General features: G+C 39.1%; 4 protein-coding genes and 1 long non-coding RNA gene across 9 annotated transcripts in view; 3 read left to right on the forward strand and 2 right to left on the reverse strand.

Annotated features, from left to right (window-relative positions):
* Nucleotides 1-819, forward strand: part of Mnt — a 36,971-nt gene extending 36,152 nt beyond the window's left edge. For all 4 annotated transcript variants that reach the window (XM_033385277.1, XM_033385278.1, XM_015186426.2 and 1 more), the window contains one exon: nucleotides 31-819. In XM_033385277.1, coding sequence (XP_033241168.1) covers nucleotides 31-101 — 71 coding nt within the window. In that variant the 3' untranslated portion in view covers nucleotides 102-819. The remainder of the gene's footprint in view (nucleotides 1-30) is intronic.
* A 4,940-nt stretch (nucleotides 820-5,759) lies between these two features.
* On the reverse strand, nucleotides 5,760-20,865 carry Rala (Ras-like protein A). Of its 2 annotated transcripts, XM_033385285.1 has the most exons (6): nucleotides 20,623-20,865; nucleotides 10,518-10,716; nucleotides 10,294-10,454; nucleotides 9,382-9,556; nucleotides 7,521-7,644; nucleotides 5,760-6,491 (listed from the first exon to the last, which is right to left on the reverse strand). In XM_033385285.1, the coding sequence occupies exons 2-5, from the start codon at nucleotides 10,668-10,670 to the stop codon at nucleotides 7,528-7,530; spliced, it is 606 nt and encodes a 201-aa protein (XP_033241176.1). In that variant the 5' UTR covers nucleotides 10,671-10,716; nucleotides 20,623-20,865; the 3' UTR covers nucleotides 5,760-6,491; nucleotides 7,521-7,527. The 2 variants fall into 2 exon arrangements, with proteins under 2 accessions (XP_033241176.1, XP_033241177.1); XM_033385286.1 differs by lacking the exon at nucleotides 7,521-7,644.
* Nucleotides 20,866-21,304: 439 nt separating this feature from the next.
* LOC117185163 (uncharacterized) lies at nucleotides 21,305-22,283 on the forward strand. Its single transcript, XR_004470715.1, has 2 exons — nucleotides 21,305-21,457; nucleotides 22,085-22,283. It is a non-coding gene; the product is annotated as an uncharacterized lncRNA (long non-coding RNA).
* Nucleotides 22,284-22,597: 314 nt separating this feature from the next.
* Nucleotides 22,598-23,327, reverse strand: LOC6901635 (protein Turandot Z-like). The gene is made up of 2 exons (XM_002134269.3): nucleotides 23,106-23,327; nucleotides 22,598-23,047 (listed from the first exon to the last, which is right to left on the reverse strand). The coding sequence occupies exons 1-2, from the start codon at nucleotides 23,126-23,128 to the stop codon at nucleotides 22,642-22,644; spliced, it is 429 nt and encodes a 142-aa protein (XP_002134305.1). The 5' UTR covers nucleotides 23,129-23,327; the 3' UTR covers nucleotides 22,598-22,641.
* Nucleotides 23,328-23,969: 642 nt separating this feature from the next.
* Tlk (Tousled-like kinase) overlaps nucleotides 23,970-25,857 on the forward strand; it is a 98,115-nt gene continuing 96,227 nt past the window's right edge. The window contains exon 1 of the mRNA XM_015186424.2: nucleotides 23,970-25,178. The gene's annotated coding sequence lies outside the window, so the exon portion shown is untranslated. The remainder of the gene's footprint in view (nucleotides 25,179-25,857) is intronic.

Below are 25,857 nucleotides of genomic sequence, written 5' to 3' on the forward strand. Positions count from 1 at the left end.
CTCAATTGTCTTCTTGCGAACTCCAATCAGGTTTCCATCAGGCGGACAAGGATCGTAATTACAATTTCTTGATGCTCAGTGCTGGCACAACGGCGCAGTAATTTTATGGAGGAAGCAGGAACAGCCAACAGTCAACAAACAATTACAACAACTATAACAATAAAAAAAAGAAACAACAACAACAACAGCAACAACAACTGAATTGTGCGCAACAGCTCCCACCTTATAAAATGTAACAACACCAACAAAAACTATGAGAAGATGAACTAGAAACCAATGAAATAACAAATGATGATTGTTCTTCAAGAATCTTCAAATTTTCTTTGTCAACAACAACAACAACAACAACACCACTTGGCATAAACACACACACACATACTACACACCACACACACATCGATTTCAACAAAAGCAAACAATTACATTTGTTGCAACAACAACAAACAGTTCCGCCCAACATTTAGCATCGATTTTGAAAATCATTGTGTAAAAGAGAGCAAAAGAAAGATAGATGGAGATAGAGGAAAGGTATTTTTTAATAGATGATTTTACACCAAAACAAGCGACAACAGCAACAACAACACACACACCAACAAAACATTTCAACAACAGGAAAATGGGAAAATATAAGAAAACTACAACAGCAATAAACAGCAACATGTGCAACAATAATCAGCAACTCGCCACAACATTTGCAACAATAATCAACAACTAGCCACGACATTTTCAACAATAATCAACACCAATCAAGACCAATCACATGAAGAACTACCAACAAGAACAGCAATAAAAAAAGCAACATCAACAAGAGGAACAATACAAAAAAACACCAATCACAAGAGGAACAATAACAAAAAAAAAGAACACCAACAAAAGGATTAAAAGCAATAAGCAAACAAAAAACACGAACAACAATCAACAGCAGCAGCAACTTTACCAGCAACAGCTTTGGCACCAGCAGCAACATCATCATCAGCAATTTCAACAAGAGCAGCAACAACAGAATCTTCAACAACAGAGCAACAAAAATTTCACACACATAAAGAAATGCAAAAAAAAAACAAAATTTATATATACTATATATATAAATAATTAAATATAATGTACTACTTTATAGCCTAGTAAAGATCTAGATCTATCTGAACAAAAACACCAACACCAACAACAACAACAACAACTAAGAGTAGCACATTTAATTGTAAAAGAAAGAGGATTAGAAATTGTAAACCAAAATGCGCTGTTGTAACAGAAACCACCAATGGGTAACGCTTTATAAATATACACACACACACTTATATAATGTATATGTATACATACATACAACCTAAAACAAAAGAAAACAGGGGGGAGAAATCACACAACAAAATGATTAATTATAATGATTAAAATGTAAAACAAAAACGAAAACAAGTTTCCAAATGATGCAACACATATTGGTAAGGCATATAGATCTATATACTATCTATAGAAAAACACAAAAAATCCTTTTGTAGTCTCTACTTTTGACCAAACACCAAACGAAGGAAATGATGTACTCATTTTTTATAGCAAACTCAAGAGAATGAGTGCGAGTGCGAATACGAGTACGGGTTTTTTATAGCGAGAGAAGAGAAGGGATAACGAGTACGCGTAACAGCCAACAAGGATTACTTTTTTACTACCGCAAAATGACAACCAACTATTTATGTGAGAATTCTGTTGTTTTCTTCTCCTTTTTGAGTGTCTAGAAAACGAAGCAAAAATCAAATCAAATCAATAGAATTATACAAATAAATTATAGAGTATTTTGTGTGTTTGTTATATCTGCGTGTGCAAATACATTTAACCATAGAATTTATTGCATAGCCCCCCTCCCCCATATATGTATATGTACATGTTTGTGTATGTGTATGTGTAGAACAGCGATCGGCCAGGTTGGCAGCTGTCTACGCTGTCCACAAGCGCGTGCCGATCACTGGTGTAGAACCCATCCATAGCATAACGAAAGATTTGTGTGTAGTACCCGTTCGAATTAGGTATTAGAGCATCGTAGCAGGTGAAACCAAGGTGAGACAAACACTGGCATCGTCGTAGACATTGTGTAGCTAAATGTGTAATAGTGCAATAAGCTAAGGACCCTCCTCTCCCGCAAGGCCACGCACGCGCTCTAGCCGAAAGCGGAGCTGGAAACTTCCACCCGAACTATATCTTTGAGCTATCAGATCATCTTTCAGTCCCGCTTTCTGCTCCCTATTCGGCTAGATTGTGCGCGAGCCCTTGGTATATATACAAACCATATCCCATACTTATCCCTCCCCCGATCCCCGTTCCCCAACCCACTTTAAATCCAAAGTTTTATATATATTTTGTAACATTTTTCTGATATGTTTTCTTCACGATTTTCGAAAGACACGAACGAATGCATATAAAGAAGACATGGGACATATGTATATAATGTTAGCACAGTGCGTTTCATAGCCATGTAAGCTGTTTCTATAGCTATGCAACGCACTGTATGTGTGCGAAAATAGTAACAACATTTTACGGTAGTAAAAATCACAACAAATAATGCCACCATACGCAAAAACAAAAACAAACAAAACTTTTTTGATAAAAAAAAAACAAACAGTTTTAAAAGCTTATAAAAAAAATATTTATATACAAGGAAAAATGAGAAAAAAACAAAATAGAAATAGGCAAAAAAAAAACAAAAACAAACAATTATTGATTTAAGAAAAAAAAAACAAAAAACAAACTAGACAAAAATCTGTAAAACTATAAAAAAAAACTAAATGTTATATTTTGGAGCATTTTTTTCAATGTGTATGTGTTAGAATATATATATATACATATATGTATGTATATCTAGGGACGAAACAGATGAAGATGAAGGGAGAATTGATAAAAGTATTAGCTAAAGATATGTCCTGGAACAATAACGAAACGAAACGAGAGACAGCCACCAAAAGAAGGAGAGGGCATTCCTCCGGAATTTGCTGTTTCTTTTAATGTAGCGGCAATGAATATAAAACTATATATCATCTATCTATATATGTATGTATGTATGTACATATATACTTATATATACAGGAACTAGTAGGGAAGAAAAGAGAGAGATACGGAAAGTGTTTTTCAATATTTTGTAAATACCATTTTGAAAAAACAGGCTTTTTCTTTTTCGATTAACAATAAAAATACACAAAAAACAAACAAAAAAACAAAACAAAATGTGGACAAAAGAGTAACGAAAATATACTTCATTTTTTATACAGATTTTCACCACAAATGAGACGAAAATGAAAATTATTTTCACACATGAAAGAGTTTTTACTTGCAATGCAAATAAAAAATAACAAACAACAAACAAAAAATAAAAGCTTAAAAAATCGAAAACTAACAAGCGTATGGAATATATATGTGTATGTGTATGTGTATGGATTGTGTCTGTGTAAATGTTTTTGAGTGTAAACTGTAAAATGTTGTAGTTACTGTGTAAGCTGTAAGAGGAACTGCGCCCCCGGGATATAGTTGTACGATCCACGATACAATATATAGGCTCCTGTCTCTGTTTCTCACTTGATTTATGTTACTAATCATAAACGCAATTGTATAAAGAATAATAATAACAGACAAGTTTCCCCCCTTTGGGGAATCGTAACCCTAAATCGTAACTAGGTTTATTAAGTTTTTCTTCTTTAATTTATGAAATTCTTTCATTTACAAATTGGAAATTAGTTTTTCGAAAATGTTTTTTTTTTCACGTTTTTTTTTAAGTTTTATTTTTAAGTAGCCAACCTAATACTTTTGTGTAATTCGTACTAACTAAAAAAAAAAAACTACAAAAAACAAAAGCAGCAACAAAACGATTTCATTTTAGAATTTTTAAGCCTAACTTAATTAACTATTAATTTCTATTAAAAATTTTTCTTTAAGTTGAAAATAAAAATCATCGGGAGTATTGCAAATTATAATTATCCACAAACAAGAAAAAAAGGAGAAAGCTGACAGCAAACACAACAAAGTAAAACAACACGAAAAAAAAAATTATAAATGTTTGAAAGCAACAAAAAAAAAACAAAACAAAACCAGAAGTAAACGAGAGAAAACCTTTTTAGCTGTAAATGTAACTTGTAAAATTAATTTTAAACAAAAATGCATAAACAAACAAAAACAAAAATAAAAAACAAAATGAATTAAGGCATCAACTACAATGGATATAAAAAAAAAAGTATATATGAAGAACGGATCTATATATTATATATAAATGTAAATGTGTAAAGAAAACAGAAAATGCGAAAAAAATAAAAAAAAGATACACAGATTTCAAAGCAAAAACTTGGAACAATGTGTTCTACAAATCGGGGAGTATATCATTTCTTTTGTGGACTCGCCAAAACACGGAGGAGATCGAGCAGTGAAGCGAAGGAAGACCAAGAAAGACAGAGCATTGTCAACCTCAAGAAAGTTTAACTAAGTCCTGAGACATTTTTAAAATGGAGCATGCCCATCCTAGGGGAATTCCCAGCACTCTACAGAATGAGATCTGATCTCAAGAGCACTCCTCCACAGGAATGGCGAAACAAGACTCATCAGTGGAGAAGGGGCTTGGCGGTATAATAATATATGTGCAGGTATTGTATGAATAATTTACTTACATATGTATGTATCTCATGGGTGTCGTAATCTGTTGATCGATCCAATGGACGATGGCATCTTAGACGGAGATAGAGATAGTCCGTAGATAAACATATCTAAAGCTTCCCTGGCATGGCACGTCCATATTTCGTCGGAGAGAGCTGCCTGACGCCCAGATATATCATTCGATTCATTCCCCATTTGTGGGTACTTCATTGATTAAAAGTAAAACTAAATTTCGATTGTTTTTGTTGGTTTTTGTTGTTGTTGTTGTTTGGTTTTTATTTCTCATATTTTTCGGTTTATTTCTGAGTCAAGCTAAACGTACGCTCCTGCAATCGCCATTTGCAACTCTCGTAATCATAATTTATGTATATATATATTCATATAAAAAAAATGCGTTTTGTTGCTGAATTTTATTTTTTGGATATACATATGTATGCGTGTGAGCGAGTGTTGGTTTCTGAATGAGAAAGAGTGTGCTTGAACGTGTATGTGTGTGTGTGTGTTTGTTGTTTCCGTGTTTGTGGGATTAGCAACAAATTGTCACGAAATTTGACAGAAAGCATTAAGGGTAGGGATAGGAGAAGGAAAATGCTTGATACAAAAGTTGAACCATCCATCCATCCATCGATTGATTGCATATATAACTTATATATTTAATAATAATAATTATCATAATAATAATAGCTTAAACATTACAATACAGAATGCAGTTTTACAAAAGTAAACAAGCAAATCAATTGGGAGAAATTGCCGTATGTATCTATATAGTTATAGTACGTGCATACATGTGTATGTACTCGTATTGGATGTATCTCAGCGTTACAATACAAAAGAAAACAAGAAATAAACACTGTTCAAGGAAAATCTCTCAAGCTTGTCAAAAATATAATTCGTTTCTCTAGTTTTCTCTGAATTTTTGCATTTGTTTTTGCTTTGTTGTATGTAAATCTATTTCTATTTGTTTTTTTTTTGTTTTGTTTTTTTGCTTTCCGTTTAGAAAATTACAAAAATTGCCTTAAAAATTTGTTTCGTTTCATTTCATTTTAATATTTAATAATGGGAAAGTTTTTATTTTTCCGTTTCTATTTTTTTTTGTTTAGCAATTTCGGTTTTCCATTTTTTAACTATTTATATTTTTTTTTTTGTATATTTAAATATATATAGAAGTATTCATAAAAAGCTTTTCTGTAAGGTTTCTTGTTTGTTTTGTGTGTGTGTGTGTTTGCATTTCGCTATTTAAATTAAAAATTATTACGAAAAAGAAAACGAAGATATTTATAGTGTTTAATGAATTGCATAATTGGTTGTTTAGGCTTCTAAGATTGATTATATTTAATAAGTTTACGCTTTAGGCTTGTTTTTGTCTCAATTGTCAACTAAAAAAATTTGTTTAAATTAAAGAGAACTTGACTCGAAAGGAATTTTCATGACGGCCGGCTGTTAGATGCGAAAATTTTTCAGTTTGTTGCCTAAAAAAAAAAATAATATATCGTTTATGTATTTTACAATGCTCATTTGTTGCTTGGATTAATTGTTTTGCGTTTTTCGTTTGGTGCGGAAAATCATTTTGTTTTTCGTGTTTGTGTTTTTTGTTTATTCTTTAAGTTAATTAATTATTAACATAACGTTATGCTCTTTGTTGAAGGTTTTATCCGTGCGGCCGTTGTTGTTCTTGCAAGTTGTTTGCTGCTGCATTTGTTGTGGTTGTTGTTTGTTGTTGTTGTTGTTCATCATGTGGTAGTTGTTGTTTTGTTGGTTGTTTCATCTTACAGCAATTGGCAGCAATGAGAATTGGGCTTCGGCGGCTGTTTCACGTCCGTCTGACGTTGTTTTTTACGCGATGAAATATCCCTGATTAGATCATAAAATACCTAAATCGAAGGAATATATATATAAAGAAAATACATTAATATCATTCAATTCGTTTCTGTTGTTGCTGTTGTGGTGGGGTTACAATTTCTTCTCTATAAGAAACAGAAATTTTGAAAAGTTTGCTAAATATAGAGAAAACCGAAAGCAAATTTTTTACAGGACTAAGAACAGAGGGAACAAAAGAAAAGGTTCCTAAAGTCTCTACCCAAAAACAGGGCAGATACTTTAGATACCATTACTTCATCCCACTCTGGGTGTTTAGGTGGGTACAGTGCGTTTCATCAGCATAAAACCCATTGTACACACTTCATGACCGGAAAATACCAGAAAACGAAAGATCATCAAAGTAGGAAAGAAAACCAAGAAACCAAATTAAATCTAAAGAAATTTCAGGCACAAAATTTAAATATAAAAAATAAGTGTTTGTATAGGTATGTCGTTGTATGTACATTTTTGTGCGTGTGTGTGTGTGTGTGTGTGTGTTAGATCTTATACAAAAAGTCTTAGATCCTAAAAGCTCTGACAAAAGAGAAAACAAATGTCTGACCATGAAATACAGTGGAACCTGCTTTAGCGCCAAAAAGTAAAACCTCTTAGGGCCAAGGAAACAGAAGAGAAATTCAGTTTTAGGAACCCCGAACAGCCCATGGTCTGTCCCATTTACAGTGTTAGCAAACAGTGCTGGTAAAAGCTTTCTGGCCAAAGAAGTTCAGTGTTGGAAAAGAGCTTTTGTGATTAGTTAGTTGTGTTTGTAGTGTTGGCAAACCAAATATCATGATTAAATGAAGGTAAAAAAACAGAAGAAAAAAACGGTTAAAGGTTAGTAAAGGAAAGAAGAGTGCTTAAAGCCAAAAGCAAACAAGCTAAAATTTTTGGGGTATATTCAAGATTCAAGCTAAAGGTTTAACCAAAAAAATCTATGGGTTATTGTATTATATATTGGTTATTATATGTTGGTTGTACTGTATTTTGGGTATTTGTAGTATATATATTTTTTTTTTTTGGAATAGTAGTGGAATTGTATGCACCTAATGCCTAAAGTAGGGTACACTTAAGTCTCCGCTTCTTGCATCTATCTTTAGCACGCCCGCTCGTGGCTTTCGAATCTTCGGTTTTTCGTGACCTTATCTCGCGCATCAAATCAAAAAATACCTGCAATTGTGGATTTAATTGGGAATTAAGTCATATACAGAATCAGAATCAGAGAAACAGCATCAACAATCAGCCTTTACAATTCGTATGAAACAAACTTATATTTTATACAAAAAATATCAACAAAAAAACTTAAAAAAAAACAACAACAACACCAATACACAAACACATAATCTACGGCTTGTGCAACAGAGAGAGAGACAGAGAGAGCGAGAAAGGGCATTGGTTTTTTTGTTTCTTTCTTGGAAATCAAACAAATAAAATAAAAGCGGCGCAACGACATCGAAAGCTTGGCAGCAAACAAAAGCTACGCTATATGTAGGTGGTGCCTGCTCCTGTTTTTTGGGTAAAGCTTTAGCTGCGTCTGTGTTTGTGTATTGCTGTGTGGGTTTCTGTTTGTGTGTGTGTGTGTGTGTGTGTGTGTGTGTGTGAATGAAGAAAGAGTTGCGGCACACGTATCGCGACCCTTTACCATTTTCTATATTTAATTTATAAACTTAAAATTAATGTAATTCCTAGCACAGCACTCCGTCTCTCCACTTTCCACATAATGGCAGTCCGTTACATCTCTCAAACCCATTGGATGGACTGCATTCTTATAAGTTTGAAATGTTTAAGGCCTTAGCAGGGATATTTGTATGTTTTGGATGATGTTCTACTTCGAAATGCTCTACAAATGATCGAAATTCGGCTTGAGCCATACTAGTTTCTATTTTCAAGTGTTTGATAGAACTTAAAGACATGATTTATGTTCTATTGTACAATTAATACCCCAATCAGTTGTTGTTCGCCATGCCTATCGGACTTCCTCAATGCTAGCTGCTATCACTACTAAAAAAACCTACAAACGTTTCACTATCACCCACACAAAATACTTGGACAGTGGAAAGAATGCCTTGACTGGAGTGCATAAAGATAGATTAAATATTTTTGGGTAGAGATATAACATGGAATGAATCACATTTCCTTTCCGATCTCGTTATGGGGCCCTATATTATGCTAAACTTAGGGAACTTACTGAAACTTAGCTTGTTTTCCTTTTGATATCGGATCTAACACTTAAAATAATCTTAAATTGTTCTCCAACTAAGTTCTGACTGTTGTCAAAACGCAAAGATAAGACTTAAATGAGTGTTTACAATATTTACTCATGTCCAATGATACGTCGAGTGTGCATTGCCCTTTTCATGTGTGTGTTCGTATGGCGATTGTGGTGGTTTCTAAGGAAAACTGTAAGTGTCTGTTGGAAGAGGGATTTGCTTTGATGTCAGAGCAATTCAGAGCTAGGTGGGTCGTGGGAGAAGATTCAGAAATAGCCCTAAAGGAAGGCCAGACAGTCATCGTAAATCAACGTAGAAATTAGAGAGCTCTAAGATCTATACCATCTATAAATTCTGTTAATAACAATCAAGATCTAGGGATCTATGGAAAGTCTTATACTCCAGCCAATCTGTGGGCTTCCTTTTCCTCCTTCCTTAAATTGTAATTGCGGGAAAAACCCAACAAACACACACAGAAATGCTTGGAGCTTAAATTAACTTAAATTAAGACTTTAACGCTGTTTGTGCATATATTTTGTGGCTTGCGAAAGAGTATTTCGTATTCGTATTGGTGTTTGTTTTTTGCGATTGCAAGTGCAGGTGTATCTGGGTAGCCTGTAACTGTGACTGTGGGCCCCCTCTGGCGCTGGGGTGGCCGGGGGGGGAGGTCTTTAACTGAAGGAGGCATTGCCCTCACCTTGTCGACATTCTCGCGCGTCTTGGCCGAGGTCTCCACGTAGGGCACCGCCCACTGTTGGGCCCTCAATTGGCACTCGCTCAGCGGCACCTTTCGCTTGTCATTCAAATCGCATTTGTTGCCCACCAGCAGGAACGGTATGCTCTCGTCATTCTTCACCCGCAATATTTGTTCTCTGAAAAAGAGAGAGAGACACAAAAAGAGAGCCATTAGAGATATGTATATGTATGTGTGTATAGATAGGCTTATCGTATCTGCTAATGGCAATGTTTTTTTTTTCTTTGCAGGTGAGTCAGTGCGTGGCTACGCGACAGACAGCCACTCAAACACTCACCGGAATACATATGTATGTATATAACCCATGAGATATGTATTTGCAAACCGGTCAACCCCTCAGTGTGTGGCAGGTCCCAGGCGCTAAACAATAATACAATATGTACCTATAATTCTAAAGGGTTCGTTTTTCCCACTGAATGTTTTGAAAGAACTCAAATTAGGTCAAAGGGGAAATGGGAATGGGAATGGCTGAGGCAGAGGCTAGAGGGTGCCCTGAGAAAGGTGTCCTCTGTGGCCAAACCCCTGAGGAATGCTTTCTACTACTAAAACCATACGAAAACCCCTTTAGATTGCTTGAAATTCTTTGATAATAACAATACATATGTATTTGCCAACACCAGAATGACAGCGACAAGCATCTTTATGAGACGTTGAATCACTCACTCCCGACCCCGACGCAGATGCATTGCACATGCCACCGCATGGGCCTGTGTAGCCACCTGGTGTCTCCATAGAAACAAACCCGGGTGCTTGTGTGACTAATTAGCAGCAATACAAAAAAATGTAGAGAAAGAAAACCGCTAGCGGCTGACACTTCCCCCCTTCGCCGCCTGTTCACCCTCTTGACACACTCACCTGAATTCCTGCGTGGCCTGGAAGCTCTCATCGTCTGTGATTGAGAAGACACAGAGGAAACCCTCGCCGCTGCGAAAGTAATTATCTCTGATGGCTGCGTAGTCCTCCTGCCCAGCGGTATCCAGTATATCTATTTGTACTTCCTCACCGTCCAGCACAACCTAAAAGCATATATACACAGTCGTATTTAGGATCTAGCGATGGGCGATGGGTCATCGTCTTACCTTTTTCCTATAGCTATCGGCCTTGGTGGGCTCATAGTCCTCAACGAATTCGTCGTACATGAACTGCAGTGTGAGGGCGGATTTGCCAACGCCGCCGCTCCCCACCATAATGACCTTGTGGAGCGCCGGTCCGACTGTTGGCTTCTTGCTCATGATGGCGGGTTATCCTGGCTCTCACTCTCTCACACAATCACGCCTTCTGCAAAGGAATACAACAAATGTGCAACTCAAAGATTAGTTATTGGCTAAACATAAAAATGGAGTGAAAAATCTATGGGATAGAACCCTTAGATCAAGTTGAATGTACTAATAAGGTGAGGTTTCTTCAGCACATTTGCTCTCCTTCGAGGGTCCATCCGATTGCCAGTAAGAACGTGAAACGTTTGCCATCTCCTTCTAGCGCTCGTCTCTCGGAGAGCCGAGAGAGCGTGTTGATGGTCCTCAGCACACCGGACGACGGCAAGGCAATCTGTTGCTTCATTGAACGTTAACCTTTTGCCTTACAGCAGTGCTCGACAGAGTCGGTTCGGTTCGGTTTGTAGTTTTCTTTTGCTGTCGTTTGTCTGGTTTGCTTTCTTGGCTTTCGGCTTATGTAAGCCGGCAATCGACTGCCTCTGCCAATTGGTGTTTTCTTTGACACATATACCCTTTCCAGAGGGTAATATCAGTCACTTCTAGAAGGCACAGCAACGATCCCAAAGGAAAGACCAATTGTGCAATTGCTTATAACATATTCATCGCTCAAAATGAATGTTTAAAACTTTACAGAAATAAGGGAAATGCTCGTGCTTCGGTTCGGGGGTTGGTCGTTTCCAGGGTGAGTGGTCTTCGGTTCGTTTTTGTGGCACACAGCTGCTGCCTCCATCTAGGGCTTGTTGTTTCTTGTTTTCCTTTTGTTGCCATTTGTTCGGTTGTAGCAAATGAAGCATAAAATGAAAAGTTCAATGAACCAAACATTTACACATGCCAAATGGCACGGGGCACGGTGCACGGTGCAAGAGGAAGTAGGCAGCATAATGCAGACCAGGCCAAAATTGTACACCACTCTCTCTGGCAGTGTGTCCGCATTGGGATACCCTATTTGAAGGGGAAGCTCTTTTGTGACAGCGAGAGCTTAAGAGTATACGAGGAAGGGTATCCCAAGTGTCGGTGATTGTGTATTGGCCGCCTGCAATTAGCCTTTTGTGCCCCAAACAACAATAGATCCAGCAGCCATGGGCCCTGCCATTGTCTGCGTCATCGATTGAGGCCAAAAATTACGCATTGAAGGAACATTTCAGAAAGCGAATGAAGCCAATAGGTTGGGCCAATTGGCTTATGGCCAAATATTCCACACAGTTCGAGAGTTCAAACAGCGCAACAATAATAACAATAATAATAGTATCGTACTCTCTAGACCAATGGCAATGAGAGATTCGAGATTCAGCCGCAACCTTCGCTGCTGGCATATCAATTACTGGGCACTGGGGGTACAGTTGCGTTGCAACCGCATTAACCAACACTGGCTACAAATATATTTCAAATGCAAACGAAATAGAAACCAATTGCGACAGCAATACACCTAAGCTGTAGCTTTTGATGTAGGAAAGGGAAGCAGTAGTTGTAGCAGGTACAGTTGTGTCCATAGCTGGTATCCTCAAAGAAACGACCGTTTTCCCGCGCTTAAACATTTGTCAAGACTTTCAATTTGTTGGGCACAATCGCCAGAGTGGCTTTGGGGCATGGCAATGACAGCAACAAGTAGCATAGAGTGCCTGCGGCCTGGGACCGGGTCTCGTATGAGTAATCGGCGCCAAAGCTGGCAAGTCAATCAATTCGATGCAAGACCCCGACACCCCGTTCAGTTAACAACAACGAAACGATACAATGCGATAAAACGTATTCCCACGCCCAAGTTTTTCGAGCAGGCAATTGAATTATCAACAAGATGGAAAAACTGAAAATAAAACAGGAAAAACAGCAACAACGCAACAGCAAACGTGTTCAATTGCAAATGTTACTCATACGCAACGGTGTGGAAAAACTGGTGAGAAAGCTATAGAGAGTCATAGAGAGATACAGACACCAACTATGGGGGATACCCTTAACTTCAGCCATAAGATATCTACTCTAAGGGATTCCCTACTGAAAGCCAGGTGTTTAAACAGCCAAATGAACTTGTTTGATGCCTTCTGTCTACAATAAGGATACAAACCAGTAAATATGGGTATTATTTATGATTCTGGATATTAAAAACCACAGACATCCTACTCAGAAAAGACAGTTTTTCTGGAATACATATACCACATTCAGGGCCTTAAACAATGAATTGTAGCCGTTCGCTTAGGGGTAATGCGAGTATTTATGTACCATTTTGTAATGCTAGAAAGAAAATCACTTGACAGGCAATAATTACATTGTTTTTGTTTCTGTTGGGATTAATCTAGTTATTGTATTTTTCTTGGCGTGTGTTTCGAACCACTTTCGATCAGTGTATCCGTGTTTCTGGCATTCAATCTTCTGGGAATTTGCAGTTCGTGCTCCTGCCTTTGCTTCTGCCATTAGTTTTGATTGAATTCTAGCCTCTGCTGAATTTTACTGATTAGATTATTATTTAGCCATTCCATTCGACTTATGGGCCAAGGTTGGGCCATATTTTCGCATACAAAAAACCCACAATCGTAAAAAGAATTTAATTGTTTTAATCAAAAGAAAAGAAAAGCGAAACACAAACACAAAGCTCATGAAAAAAGGCGTCTAAAGAAAAACAAAAAAAACAAAAAAAAAAAGTACAAAGCGAAAGAGGAGATCTGTCTGTCTGTCTGTCCATTCCATATACAATTTGGAAACCCAAAATTGAGATCGGTATAAACAAATGAACGAAACGAAAAATGAGATTTTCGAGAAAACATTTCCCCAAATGTTTAGTATTTGCGGAAATTTCGTTTTGTTACCCCCCAAAAACAATGCGCCGTCAGGGAAAACACACACACACGAATGACGTCATTCGTTTCTTAACTTTCCAAAATGGAACAAACATTCTGTGTGTGGTTTCCTCCTTGAATGCAATCCATCCCATTTGGGGTTTAAAATTCCATCTTCTTTCATCGTTTCACTATTTCATTGGATAGCTTCTGGCACGTTGGATACACTGTCCAAAGTTCCCATAAGCAAGCGGACACATAACCCATATTATATGGAAAATATAGCCACAATAAACTCTTCGCTGTATTCGTTTGATTGTAACGATTCCTACGAGTCTTTCAGCCCCATAATAACACTTTAATCGTAAACGAAAAATGATGATCCCTTTCCACTTGGATTTCATTTCTTTTGCTAATAATTTAGTTTTCATTAAGCCAAAAGCATTTCAATATTTATTTGCTCTCAATTGATTTTTAACAGATCTCTCTAGGCATAGAGCTGATCAAGTTTTTCGCAATTGGAGGCAATTTCCATGCCGTTTACTTAATTCTTTTTTTGGATACTCCACATTAGGGAGGGGGGCCTCCAGCCTCCAGCCACCAGCCTCCGTCCGGTTTGTGTTTATTACTCATTCGCATGGGGGTCGTGCATTTTTCCCCATTTCCCCATACGATTTTCCTCCACCTTGTGTAGATTTTGTTAGTGGTTGTTGCAAATGACGTCATTGTGTCTGCGTTTAGTTCTTTTTTGTTGGTGGTTCCTTTGGTTAGCATTTTCCATGGCCCTTTCTTTCCCCTTCCTTCTGGCGGTAGTACGTTCCAGGCCTAAGTTTTGTGGGTGGTTACTGAAGCGTGATGTGGCATGTGCAACTCCGTTTGGTTTTCTTTTTTTTTCGGGTGGGGCGGTGAAGGAGTGAAGAATCCAAGAGTCTGAGAGTTTAATGTTAAAGGTGCACGAAGAGAGTTTACCGCTATTACGAGTTCCCACAGAACGCCTGGCCTTCTCTCTCTCTCTGTCTCCAGCGTCGTGTGCTCTTTGGCTTTAATTTCTCTAGTGTGCTCCATTAGTGGAGTCGCATTAATGAACCCTTGCGCCCCAAGGCCCACCAAGTTCGTGTTACATTTATCATGCTACAGGGTATGCCTCCAGTGCTTCTAACATTTACAGGTTCCAGGCTGCACATGTGTCCAGAGGTTATCCCTTAAAGTTTTCAGTACTTCAAGCTATTGCCTGCCGGCTAAAATGTACCCTAAGCAAACGGATACATTCACGCGTTAGACCACCATTATTCCGAGAATGTTTCGGCTAATTGGTACTACGGCACACGGTTTTCAAAACTTAAATTAATCATATCTTCTGAGAACTTAACCATTAGCTACTTGTGTATCTTGTATCTTAAGGGTTAAAGCCTTCTGTGAGCCACTGACAAGAGTATAAGAAACTTTGTGAAGATTTCAACAAATCTTTGTCTTATAATCGGTTAGGATACGACTCTAAAACCTAGATTTATCTTGGGTATTCCATAGAAAGTACTGCCTGTAGTTTGACCATTTTTTTTTGGATGTACTAAAGTCTAGGTATTTGATTTCCTAGAACCTCTGGTTTTGTATCTTTCAAGAGATCAAATGATGGATCTGTTTCTTCGGCATATGTATCTCGCCCGCCGTCTTTTGGATGTCTGCTTTGGATCATTCTTTTGTTTATTTGTTGCTGTTTGTGGTCTAACAGTTTTTCCCATCTTTCAGCGTTGCGTGTGCCGTAAATTCATGTCAGAGTTCCAGAGTTCCATGTTCCATGTATCGTCTACTTCTGCTCTTTTGCTTTGCTTTGCTTTGCTTTGGATTTTCGCTGGGTTTCATTTCGAAGCCTAACTGTTAAATTAATGAATTTATTTTGTATTTATTTCAGTTGCTGCTGCTGGTTGCTGCTTGTTGGTTGGTTGACTGCCACCGCCGTCATCCCACCTGCCAGCATTTTGCGGTTTGTTGGCTATAACCTTGAAGCTATTTTGTGGCCAACAAAGTTACAGTTAGCGCAAACGGGAAAGAGATATATGTGGAGAAACAGACGCACTATTTACTGGAAACAACTTTGTGTATTTATGAACCGCACAGCACAGGTCTCGGGCAAATGTTTATAATACTCACGGCACTCGTTTAGGAAACAATTGAATGGCCCAAGAAATATTTTGGGATTATAGGGATGCTCTACAGAGAGAGAAAGAGAGAGAGAGGTGCTGGCAAAACAGCTGATTTTTCTGTGACGTCATGCAGTCGAACTTCTCTTTAATGAGCTTCCACACAACAAAGTTTTCTATGCAACGAATTTATTTGTGCAAAAAAGAATTCTATAACGAATTCTTCTTGAGATTCGCTAGATGGAAGTTCCACTGTATTGCAACAAATATCGCATTACATTGTAAAGTACAAAAATTGAAATATTTCTTTATTTACCAAAGATTTTGGATATTTTTGTTCACTAATCCGGGATCCCTCTGGGGGAAATGCCATGGTGAAAACGTGCCATATCGAAGGATGTTAGTTTAGGGTCCTATAAAGTCCTTTCATGTTCGGGTTGTTTCCGATATTCCATGTTGATTCTACAGATATGCTTTAGAGCTTCTTCTTCTGTATTAAACACATTCCCTATTTGTAATTTGTTAAATGCCACACCCCTCTCCCCCGTTGTGGCCCCTCTCCAACGTTGAATGATTATTCTGTGCTCTTTTTTTTTTTGTTCAACGTTTGCCAAATGCCAAGTTATTTTTTGTGTCTCTTCTGTGCCTCCTCCCATGCCATTTATTTCGCTGCGCCATTTGCAATCTTTACAGTTGCACTAGCGGCAGAGCAGAGCCGCTGCGCTGCGCTGCGTCTTTTTTGCATTCTCCATAGGAGAAGAGAGAGAGAGAGACCGAGAGCGTAGCAGAGGCAGTGGCAGAGGCAGAGGCGTGATTTTGTTAAACTTCCGCACAAGATTAAGTTCAATAAACCGCCACATGTGTGTGAGAGAGAGGGAGGGAGAGCAGTGCACTGGAGACAGTTACAGTTTTACGCACAGACGTATCTCTCTCTCTCTCCCTACAGAGAGACAGATTTGCTTTGAGTCGAAACACAACACCCATCAATATTTTTCGTATATTCTTGGTCTCGATAGGGTATGCAATGATTCGACCACCATGCCCCCCCTTCGAAGGGCAGACATTCCTTCTTGTTTCGCCGCCGCCTTGTCATCAACTTCTTTTGCGCTCATGTGGTGCGGTGCTTGGGCTGTGTGAGAATTTGTTTTTGCCTGCTGCCTGGCATCATTAAATGCAGGTCTCTTCTGTTCAGAGAGAGAGAGAGCGGTTTACAGTTGCGTTCAACAGAATAGTAGCACATATATACACACACACACGCACATATGTAGCTGGAACTAAAAAACACGACACATTATTCACATATATTTCACTGCACATACATATATGTACATATGTATATTCCACTGCTAGCCACTAATATTCGCACCGCGGCTGTAAGTGCGAGACGTGTGTTGTCTTTTTTTTTTTGCTTATCTCGTTTTGTCAGAGATGCCGTTGGATTAGCCTTTGGTTCAATGCACTTGAGCCAAAGCGGAATGCAAATAAATAATCTACACACGTGAAACCCAAAAGAGAAATGCTCAATGCCTGATGAATGCGCTCTCTTTTCGGGTCTTATACGACAAAATATGAAGGCATTGAGCATTTCTCCTTTCGGGTCTTATTTTGTCGTATACAGCCCGAAAGCGAGTTAGCGGGCCACCTTGTATAAACCCTTTTTTTTTTCGATTAAACTGCTTGCTGAATGAAATGTTTTGAGGCATGTTTGGCATTTTTGTGACTCACATGCGAGCATTAGAAGCGAGCCAAGGCATGCGTCAAAGCCTTTGACAATGCCCCTGTCCGCTCCCCTATATGTATGCCGCGCAGTCGCGTGTGACGACGCTTTCAATGTCAAGTGAGGGAATCGGCGGCATCTGTTTCAGAAGCTCTTCTTATATCCTACACAATGTCGTACGAATACGAATATTTTCAATGTTATTCGCATTCAGAGATTGGTATCGTATCGTATCGTATTCCATTTCCCTGACTTTGAGAAAGTGTTTCGCATTCGTTTCTTGTACAGGTTGGATACAAAACTTTCTTTGGATCATAGGCAGGAAAAACTTGTGCGTAGAGTCATGTTGGGGAACAAGTTTGATTTGCCCATGGCGATAAAAAGCCTAGAGGTTCCAACAGCGAAATAACAACTGAATTCACACCAAAAAAAGGCATACAAAAACCGAACACAATGCGTGGGAAGTGTTTTGCTGAATGCAGAGGATGAAGGAGGGGCGGAGTGCTGAGCAACCATAATTAAAACCTAGGCAGAGTCAACCTGTGATAAAAGATCTTTCAGAGACGATAAAAACACACACACAAAAACCAAGCAATAAAAGCTTCGAAGAGAACCCATGCGAAAACCTGTATATATACTGTAAAGTTGGAGTCATGGAATGCCAGTCGATGATGTAACTACTGCTATTCATAACAGCTGAAAAATCTTGTTGGAATAACAACTATGGTTTGTTGGAACATAGAACAACTGATCTTCAATCTTTTTGCTCTACAAAACAGAAGCAGAAAAGTCTTGCAGGCCCTAATAGACTTTACCTAAATCTACGAGTAGTTCTCTCTAATTTTCTTCGCTGACGGAACTCCCATTAGGCACGAAATTAGACCAAATCACAGCTTGATGGCTATAAATTAGGCTAAGTTGTTGCTGGTTTGCTTTCAAGACGCTCATTTGGCGACACAGAACAAAAGATACTTGAAAGAACTCTCCGCGTTCCATAATGATGATTCAGTATTCGGCTTTGTTTGTTCCTCTAGGTATTATTGTTAATCTATTCAAAAGACAATAAATATTGCCAATGACAGAAAAGTGTGTCTTCCAATCAACATTAAGGTTAAAGTTTACGATTCCCACAAAGGAATCCAATTCCAAGAGCAGGTTCTTCGAGCTCTCACTTATCTCTGACACACTGTTCCCATTTTGCAGCTCGGCAGATCCGATAAACAGTCTTTCGATTCAGTGATGGGAAGACCCCAAGCGAGAGTCACTAGGAGGAACATTCCCATAAGCGAACGGACACAAATTAATGGGCCACAGTGCGAAGGGTAGGGTATTTATGGTGTGTACAGGTACAAAGAAAAACATAAAAATGCTCAAACATAAAATCAAAGACAAAATTAAAAATCAATGAACTCAATAACGGTGTTTTGGGAGCCTGCCTTTACGTCTGGGTCACCTCAGTCTCTCCCTCTCTTTCGCTCTCTGTCTTTTGCTGTCATCGTGAAACAGTTCTCGTGTTTGTTTTTTTTGGGTGGCATTTTGGGGGGGAAATTCAGAACGCATTATTCGCATAATTCCCATTCTCCCTCCATTCGCTAAGCGCTCTTTTGCGACGCTGAAAGCTTTTGACGCCCCTTGGTAACCGACCAAACAACAATTAGTAGAAACGAAGGAGGGCGGGAGAGAGGCACGAATGACTGTGTTTAGTGTGTGACACACAAAAAACAATGTTGTATTTGAGGATCGTTAACGGTGAGTCAGATCTGAGACAGCGAGAGAGAGACCACAACAAATTGATGGATTGCAATTGAACTTGAACTTGAGAGAGAGACAGAACGATAGAGAGAGTGAGGGAGGTAGCAAGAGGATAAGAAAACATAATTGAAAACTGTAAAACGCAGATCTGAAACCCATTTGTAGATGTGTGTCATGCAGCTGGCTCCGTAACGTAACGCAAACGTCTACGTGAAGCCAGAAGCGTGATGAAGATAAAGATGAAAACCAGAAAAAAAAAACAAGCAACCAAGAAGCGTGATAAAGTTTGTGATCATGATGATAAAACGTTAATGTCAAAGTCGGTTGCTGATTAGCGAGAGAATCTGAAAATTGGCACGTCCCAAAGCGCCATAGGAGATGGCGTGGGGGGGAGGTAGGCAGGAAGGTGACGCGTCAATTCAGAAATATCAGAAATGTGTCGGCTTTTCCCCTCCATAGGCCACGTTATATTTTGCATCCTAACATCAAAAACTATCAAAAAAAAAAAAACAGTATTTAAAGGTGGGGGAAAAGCATGCGCCAACCCGCAAAATGCGGGCGGTCCCTCTGCCTGCACCTTGTACGCCCTCCCGCAGGGAATGAGAGCCGCCGCAGACGAAACGTAAAGAGCGGGTGACTGCGTGTGCGTGTGTGTGTGTGAGAGTGAGAGAATAAGGTCAAGCGGGGTGCGGCAGCAGAAGCGAATATTTCCGCTGATAGCCGTTGATAAAAAGCCTCTCTCCCTCGTTCTTTTTTGAATGAAAGAATAGCCGCCCCCCCTCTATGTCAGTCTGTCATTGGGTGAACAATAAGCGAATATAATTTTTGATTTAAATATTCAACAAGAGCAACAAAAACGGAACGAACAAGAGAGAGTGAGAAAATGTGCAGAGAAATTTCACTTTTTTTTTTTGCTATGCATTCCGTTATACATTTTGGGCTTGGCTTCTTTTTTTTATTATTTTTTTGCCTTTTGCTGTGCACGCACACATACACATACGAGCATCCAAAGCCAGACAGAGAGGGGAAAGGTACATTAAACGAAGGTGAGGCATTCCCGAATCGCATATATGTTGTGTCCCACCTCCGTAGCTCCGTGTGTGTGTCCTGCACGCACTTACAAACCCTATGAGGGGAGAAGCGTGAGAGTGCACTCTGGGGAATGCCTCACCCTTTATTAACACACTTTGGAGCAGGCTGCTGATGTCGCTGCTGCCGCTGCTTTCTTTGCAGGCGACTGCGGCGCTGCCTTTTTGGCGGTTTTTACAAGAATTTTGTTTGTCAAACAATTACCAATTCTAGCGGGAATGAGGCGTCGGGACAGGCATATGGCTATTAATCAATTAAAGCCATCACACACACACGAGCAAACGACAAATGTTCGTGTAAGTTTTGTGTTTGCAAAAAAAAACACAGAAAAAGAAAGTAAAAAAGTGTTTACACTGCGCTGAAAAAATTTAATTACACACGCACACAAATCTATACAGATGCGTTAATATACAAAAATATTAACAAATTTACAATTATATGCGTAATGACTTTTTTTTGTTTTTTTTTTATAGCTGCGCCGCTTTTGCTCTCACTCTTTCACGTACTTCTCTTAGGATTCGCCGCTGCTTTCCTCCTGTGACTTTGTGTGTGTTTTTTAAACTGCACTTTTGATCAACAATAGGACCACAAACCGTTTTTGGGCGAAAAAAAATTCGGGTGTTAGGATTTTACCACAATAATATTATCTATTATTATTTATTTATTATGTATTTTTTGCCGCGCCGCGCAACTACCGCCGTTGGATGAAATTTTGATATTCGGCCTGCTTGTGAGCAGCAGTGAAATATACCGAAATACGTCACAGTTTTCAAAATATACCGTACAAATACTGATGAGTTAATTGTATCCAAGTTCCATCATATTTCTTGTTTTTGATATTCGGTGTAATATTACTAGCTAGCTAAAACCTTCAGGTCTGAACTCATAATTTTATCTTATTATCAAACTTATATCCTACAAGACTGGCTCAATTTAAGAATTCATCTTTATTGCATTGCTTACAAAATAAGGTTTAAGCAAAACCGGTCAACAACAATTTTAACTAAATTAATTTCCTTACATGGTAACTACACGCTAACTATCCATTTTCTACATATTAACTACATTTTAATGTAACTACTAAAGGCGACACCTAAAGAGGAAATGTGTCAGTTTCAAACAATGTTCACCTTTTTTTTTCCATATAAGCCCCCATGGAAGCGCCAGTGTGAAAAACCTCAGTAATCCACTTTTTAGCATGCCTTTTTTAAAAATTTGAGATTTTTATGGCAAACAATCAGGATTTCGATGCTGATCACGAATTAGTATTTGATGCGGTCTGGGACATAACTCCCAGTGGCATTTCTACAAGGTTTCTACATTGGTGCATTGGACAAGAGGGTGAGTCCATAACGCGTCTTCAAATATACTGGAAAATACTATGAAAAGCATACAATTTGCAAGGTGTGTGAGCTTAACATGGTGACAAGAAAATCAGAAAATCCGATAAGATATACGGTCTGACTCTCAGAATAATACCAAAATATACCGTCTTATTTAAAAAATATACCGTAAGTGAACTGACGAATTCAAGTTCTTATATACGTTTTTGATATTCCGTCGAATATTTCTGGCTAGATAGATCTCTCAGTCCTGCCCACATCATTTTATCCGATTGATTAATCAATTTTCTACTTGACTGGTTTATTTTAAATACTTGCTTTTATTGTATTTTGACAAAAACAAGGGTTAAGCAAAAAAGTTCAACAAACAAACAGTCGCAGTGGTGCTGCTATTTGAAGACTTGTTGCTTGTCAACCGGACTATGGGCATTCGTAAACTTTATTTTATTGAATTAATATAAAATTCAACTCATGTGAGGTGAAATCAACCAAATTTTTCCAATATACCTTTTCGATTTTGTCTTCAACCTATGTTGTCGTTGCAATTTTCCTTGGATGTTTTTGCTTGTTATCCATACCCTTTTTCATAGTCCATTCAAAATGACGACTCATATTTTCGTTGCAGGAGTGACCGTCTGATCCTCAGAAATACCGATGGATGAAATTTTGAATAGAAATATACTGTCTAATTTTCCAAATATACTGAAGAATTATTCCTTAACTTTGATATTTGGTCGAATATTAGTAGCTAATAAGATCCTCAGCGCTAAACATAAAATGTTAACCGATTTATGAATAAATTTTCTACAAGGACTTCCTTAAAAGTCATTTTTCTTGACCTACCTAGTGAAAAATGTATTCGGATCCAGCGCCCCCCGAAACATATAGATTATTTTTTTAATACAATTGTTTAATCCTGAGAAATCTTCATTTTATTTCGCTTGAAAATAGCCCTTTTTAAATTTAACTATTTGATCCCGATAGTATCGATTTTTGAAATCAAGCAAATTCATTGCGATGGCGCCACCACCGATTGTTTCCTACCACTAGTGTATTTTAAATCTATTGTGACCGAGGATTTTTCGATGTCCCTCAGAAATATACCGACGAAGTAGTAACGTGTTTTCCTTAAGTTGCCAAAATAATTTCTTGTAATTCTTAGAAATTGACACTGCCACTACATTAGTTTAGCATTTTCTTAAGGTAATCGACTAGTTTGCTGAACAGAGCTTTGGCAGATGTTTTTGCAAGTTCCTTAGCCTGATCCTTGACTTCATCGGGTACACTATCTGCCGCCGCACTAATGCATGACCAAAATCCCCCCTGAGCAGGCAAACCCTCCACCGTCCTGTTTTCATCTTCAAATTTCTTGACTTCCCGATCTAAATCGTCGTCCACCTGATGTTCATCTGCTGCGCAATGAACACATTCCTTGTACAGCGCAATAGCCGTTTGGATATTCGCCAGCAGCTGGGCATCATCCGCAGGTTCTGCATTCCTCAGGAGCTGGTTCAGGCGGGCACGATCATCGTCTATCGGACCAGCACTGATGGTGCCTGCGAGGCACACTAGAAGAGCCAAAACGCAGCTGAAAGGAATGGTGGCCAAGTATTAGACCTTATCACGTATTTATATGAGGTGCCTACCTTAGGTGGATTAAACGGGACATTTTTGACTTTGCTTCCTCGTGGAGACTTGGAGTAAACTGATATTTGAGGCCGCACTAGTAGCTCTTTTAAAGGCAGCCTCCCATCATGCGATGAAGCTCAATTTTCCTCGGAATTGATAACAATATAAAAATATTCAATTGATGAGCCTGAATTCCGATGAAGTTCGACGCGAGGGTCACTTGCAGGTTCATTTGCACAGAAGATTTGTATTTTCTATCGCATTCACGAGGAACTTTGCCAGCGGCTTATCTCGTTCCAGATGTTGCCTCAAGGGTACTGTGCCGCTGTGGATCCACTCCCCCCAAACCATGTGATAACTCTCTCACTGCTCTCCCCTCTCTTAGCCAACTGGTCCTGGGGCTGGAAGACCGAACATACCACCTAATCGCCTTGGGAAATACTCATTACCTCCGATGAAGATGCCAGTATCTCCTGGCTGATTTCCATTGGAGCACTGATTGCCAGTGGCCGACCGCATTAGCCGCAAGTGGGTGCACCAGCAGTCTCATCTTCGTCCTGGCCTTCGTAATTCATATGGGAGCCACAGAGGTGTGGATCCTATACCTGTCCCGACTGATTCAGGAACTCGGCGTGGGGCTCATATGTGGATGAGATTTCCACGGATAATGTTTGTGGAGCTAATAAAATGTTATCTCAAATGATCTCGATGAGTGGGGTAATCGAAGGGAGGTATGCCACAGGCCTTAAAGTGGCATTCCTACAAGATTTTTACAAGCCGATATTAAGCCGTGACTAACATGGCACAAAATGTGCTGTTAGCGCAAACTGCAAAGCTATTATTTAAAACTTAATCAAAAGTATCGATGCCCGGCATTTGGCAGATGGCGCTACTGTTCACACAGCTGGGCGCATTTTTTAGCACATTTTGTTCGCGCGTGTGTGCTTTAGTGTTAGTGTGGTGTGTGTGTGTTAGCTTCTGGCTAAATAAATTCATTTTTTTTACTGTGACACAAAATAAAACCAAAAACGTTTACGCGAATAACTATTATAGAGTGGTATTACCGACTAAGCGGCTAATCTCGTTGGCCCCCATCTCGTACGAACCGCCGCGCCCCTAGCCAGTCCCAGTGCGTGCCCTCCCGACCCAGCGCAGCGGCAATTCGGCTGCCCGACGCAAAAGTTGCAAAAGCAAAGGCAAAAGCAAAGGAAAACTTAACCTCGCAAAAAAAGAAAACTCAAGCGAAGGAAAGACACCGAAACGAAAAGGCAGAAAAAGCACAAAACGCAAACAGCAGTGAGTGTCGGCAAAAGTGCGAGCGAGAGAGGGGATATACACACATGTAGTATATTTAAGTTGTGCGCTCTACTGTGCGTGTGTGTGGGTTTTCTTTTACTGTTTCTGTTGTTAATTCCCCCCCGCACCAATCCACTCCATCCAAGAGCCATTGTTGTAGTACTTAAAACGTTGATGCGCCGCTGCCTCCCCTCACCCGCTCACAACGGCGCTGATGGAACGCGGCTCTGCTCCCTGTCCCCTCCCCGCTCAATCCTCGTGCCATCATAAAGCCCTACAAATGGACTGAAATTAACAACAACAACAAAAGAAATCCAAAATTGTGAACAAATGGAAAAGCAAACAGCAAAATGAATATTTTCTAAGAAATATTTTTGAATAAATGCAAAATCAACAAACATTTTTTGGGGAAAAGCAAACGCAAACGCATTTGGGGAAAAAAATAGGACCAACAACAATCGCAAAAGCAATGCAAATTGGACAAAAAAAAAACTGCCGCTAAGCAATACATATTTGTAACAAAAAATACAGTAGAAAAAGCAATACAAATTTTTAAAATAATCAGCTGCAAAAAGCAATAAAAATGTGAGAATACAAAAAAAAAAAACAGCCGCAAAAGCAGTAAAAATAAGGGAATAACCAGCTCAAAAGGAAAAATATGAGAAAAAAGCAAACGCAAAAGCAAAACTAGGGGAATAAAAAGCAGTCGCAACAACAAATTGGAAACAGCACAAAGTAAACCCAGAAAGTAAGAAGAAGAAAAAAATACCGGTGCAAAAAGCAATCCACAAATGGTACGTATGTACATATGTACCAGCATGTGTGTGTGTGTGTGTGTGTGTACGATCCACATAAGGGTGTGTTTGTATGTGTTCGTGTGTGTTCCCGATTATGCGAGTGTTGCGTTGGACATCATCTGCCCGCCCAGGGTGTATTCGTATGGGGTGAGGTGTTCCGCACCTCTGCATGGCCTATATGGCTGGTTTTTTTTTTCGAATATGAATATTTTCTACATTGAAATCCAGTGGGAAAGATAATCTTCGAAAATGTCATGAGAACGTACGAGCGCACTCCGTGGAAGCGTCACCTTAAATTATTGCACTTTGTACCCGGCTGCGTGCCTGTGTGTCTGTGTGTGTGTGAAGAGGCTGCTGCTGGCGTTGCTGACTGCCGCCTAGAGGCGTGGCCGCCGATTGTGGGTCTAGTTTTGGTTCGGTTCGCATATCTTTTTTTTTTTTTTTTGCACTTTTCTTTTGAGTTGGCCATTCGTCCGCGTCCATTGCGAATGTAGCCGATCACAAAAGCGTCATTCGTGGTCTGAAGAGGGCAGTAGAAGAAGCAGACCAAGCAGAGAGTGATAGGTGATGAAGAAGAAGACGGCGTAAAGGGGGTGGGAGCGAAGCTTGGGCACAACATTTAACCCTAGAGTGGAACCCAATATTTTTTGTTGGCCTTCGAACCATTTGATGCCCT

The sequence above is a fragment of the Drosophila pseudoobscura genome, chromosome X, assembly GCF_009870125.1.
Source record: "Drosophila pseudoobscura strain MV-25-SWS-2005 chromosome X, UCI_Dpse_MV25, whole genome shotgun sequence".
In the NCBI taxonomy this organism is placed as follows: Eukaryota; Metazoa; Arthropoda; class Insecta; order Diptera; family Drosophilidae; genus Drosophila; species Drosophila pseudoobscura.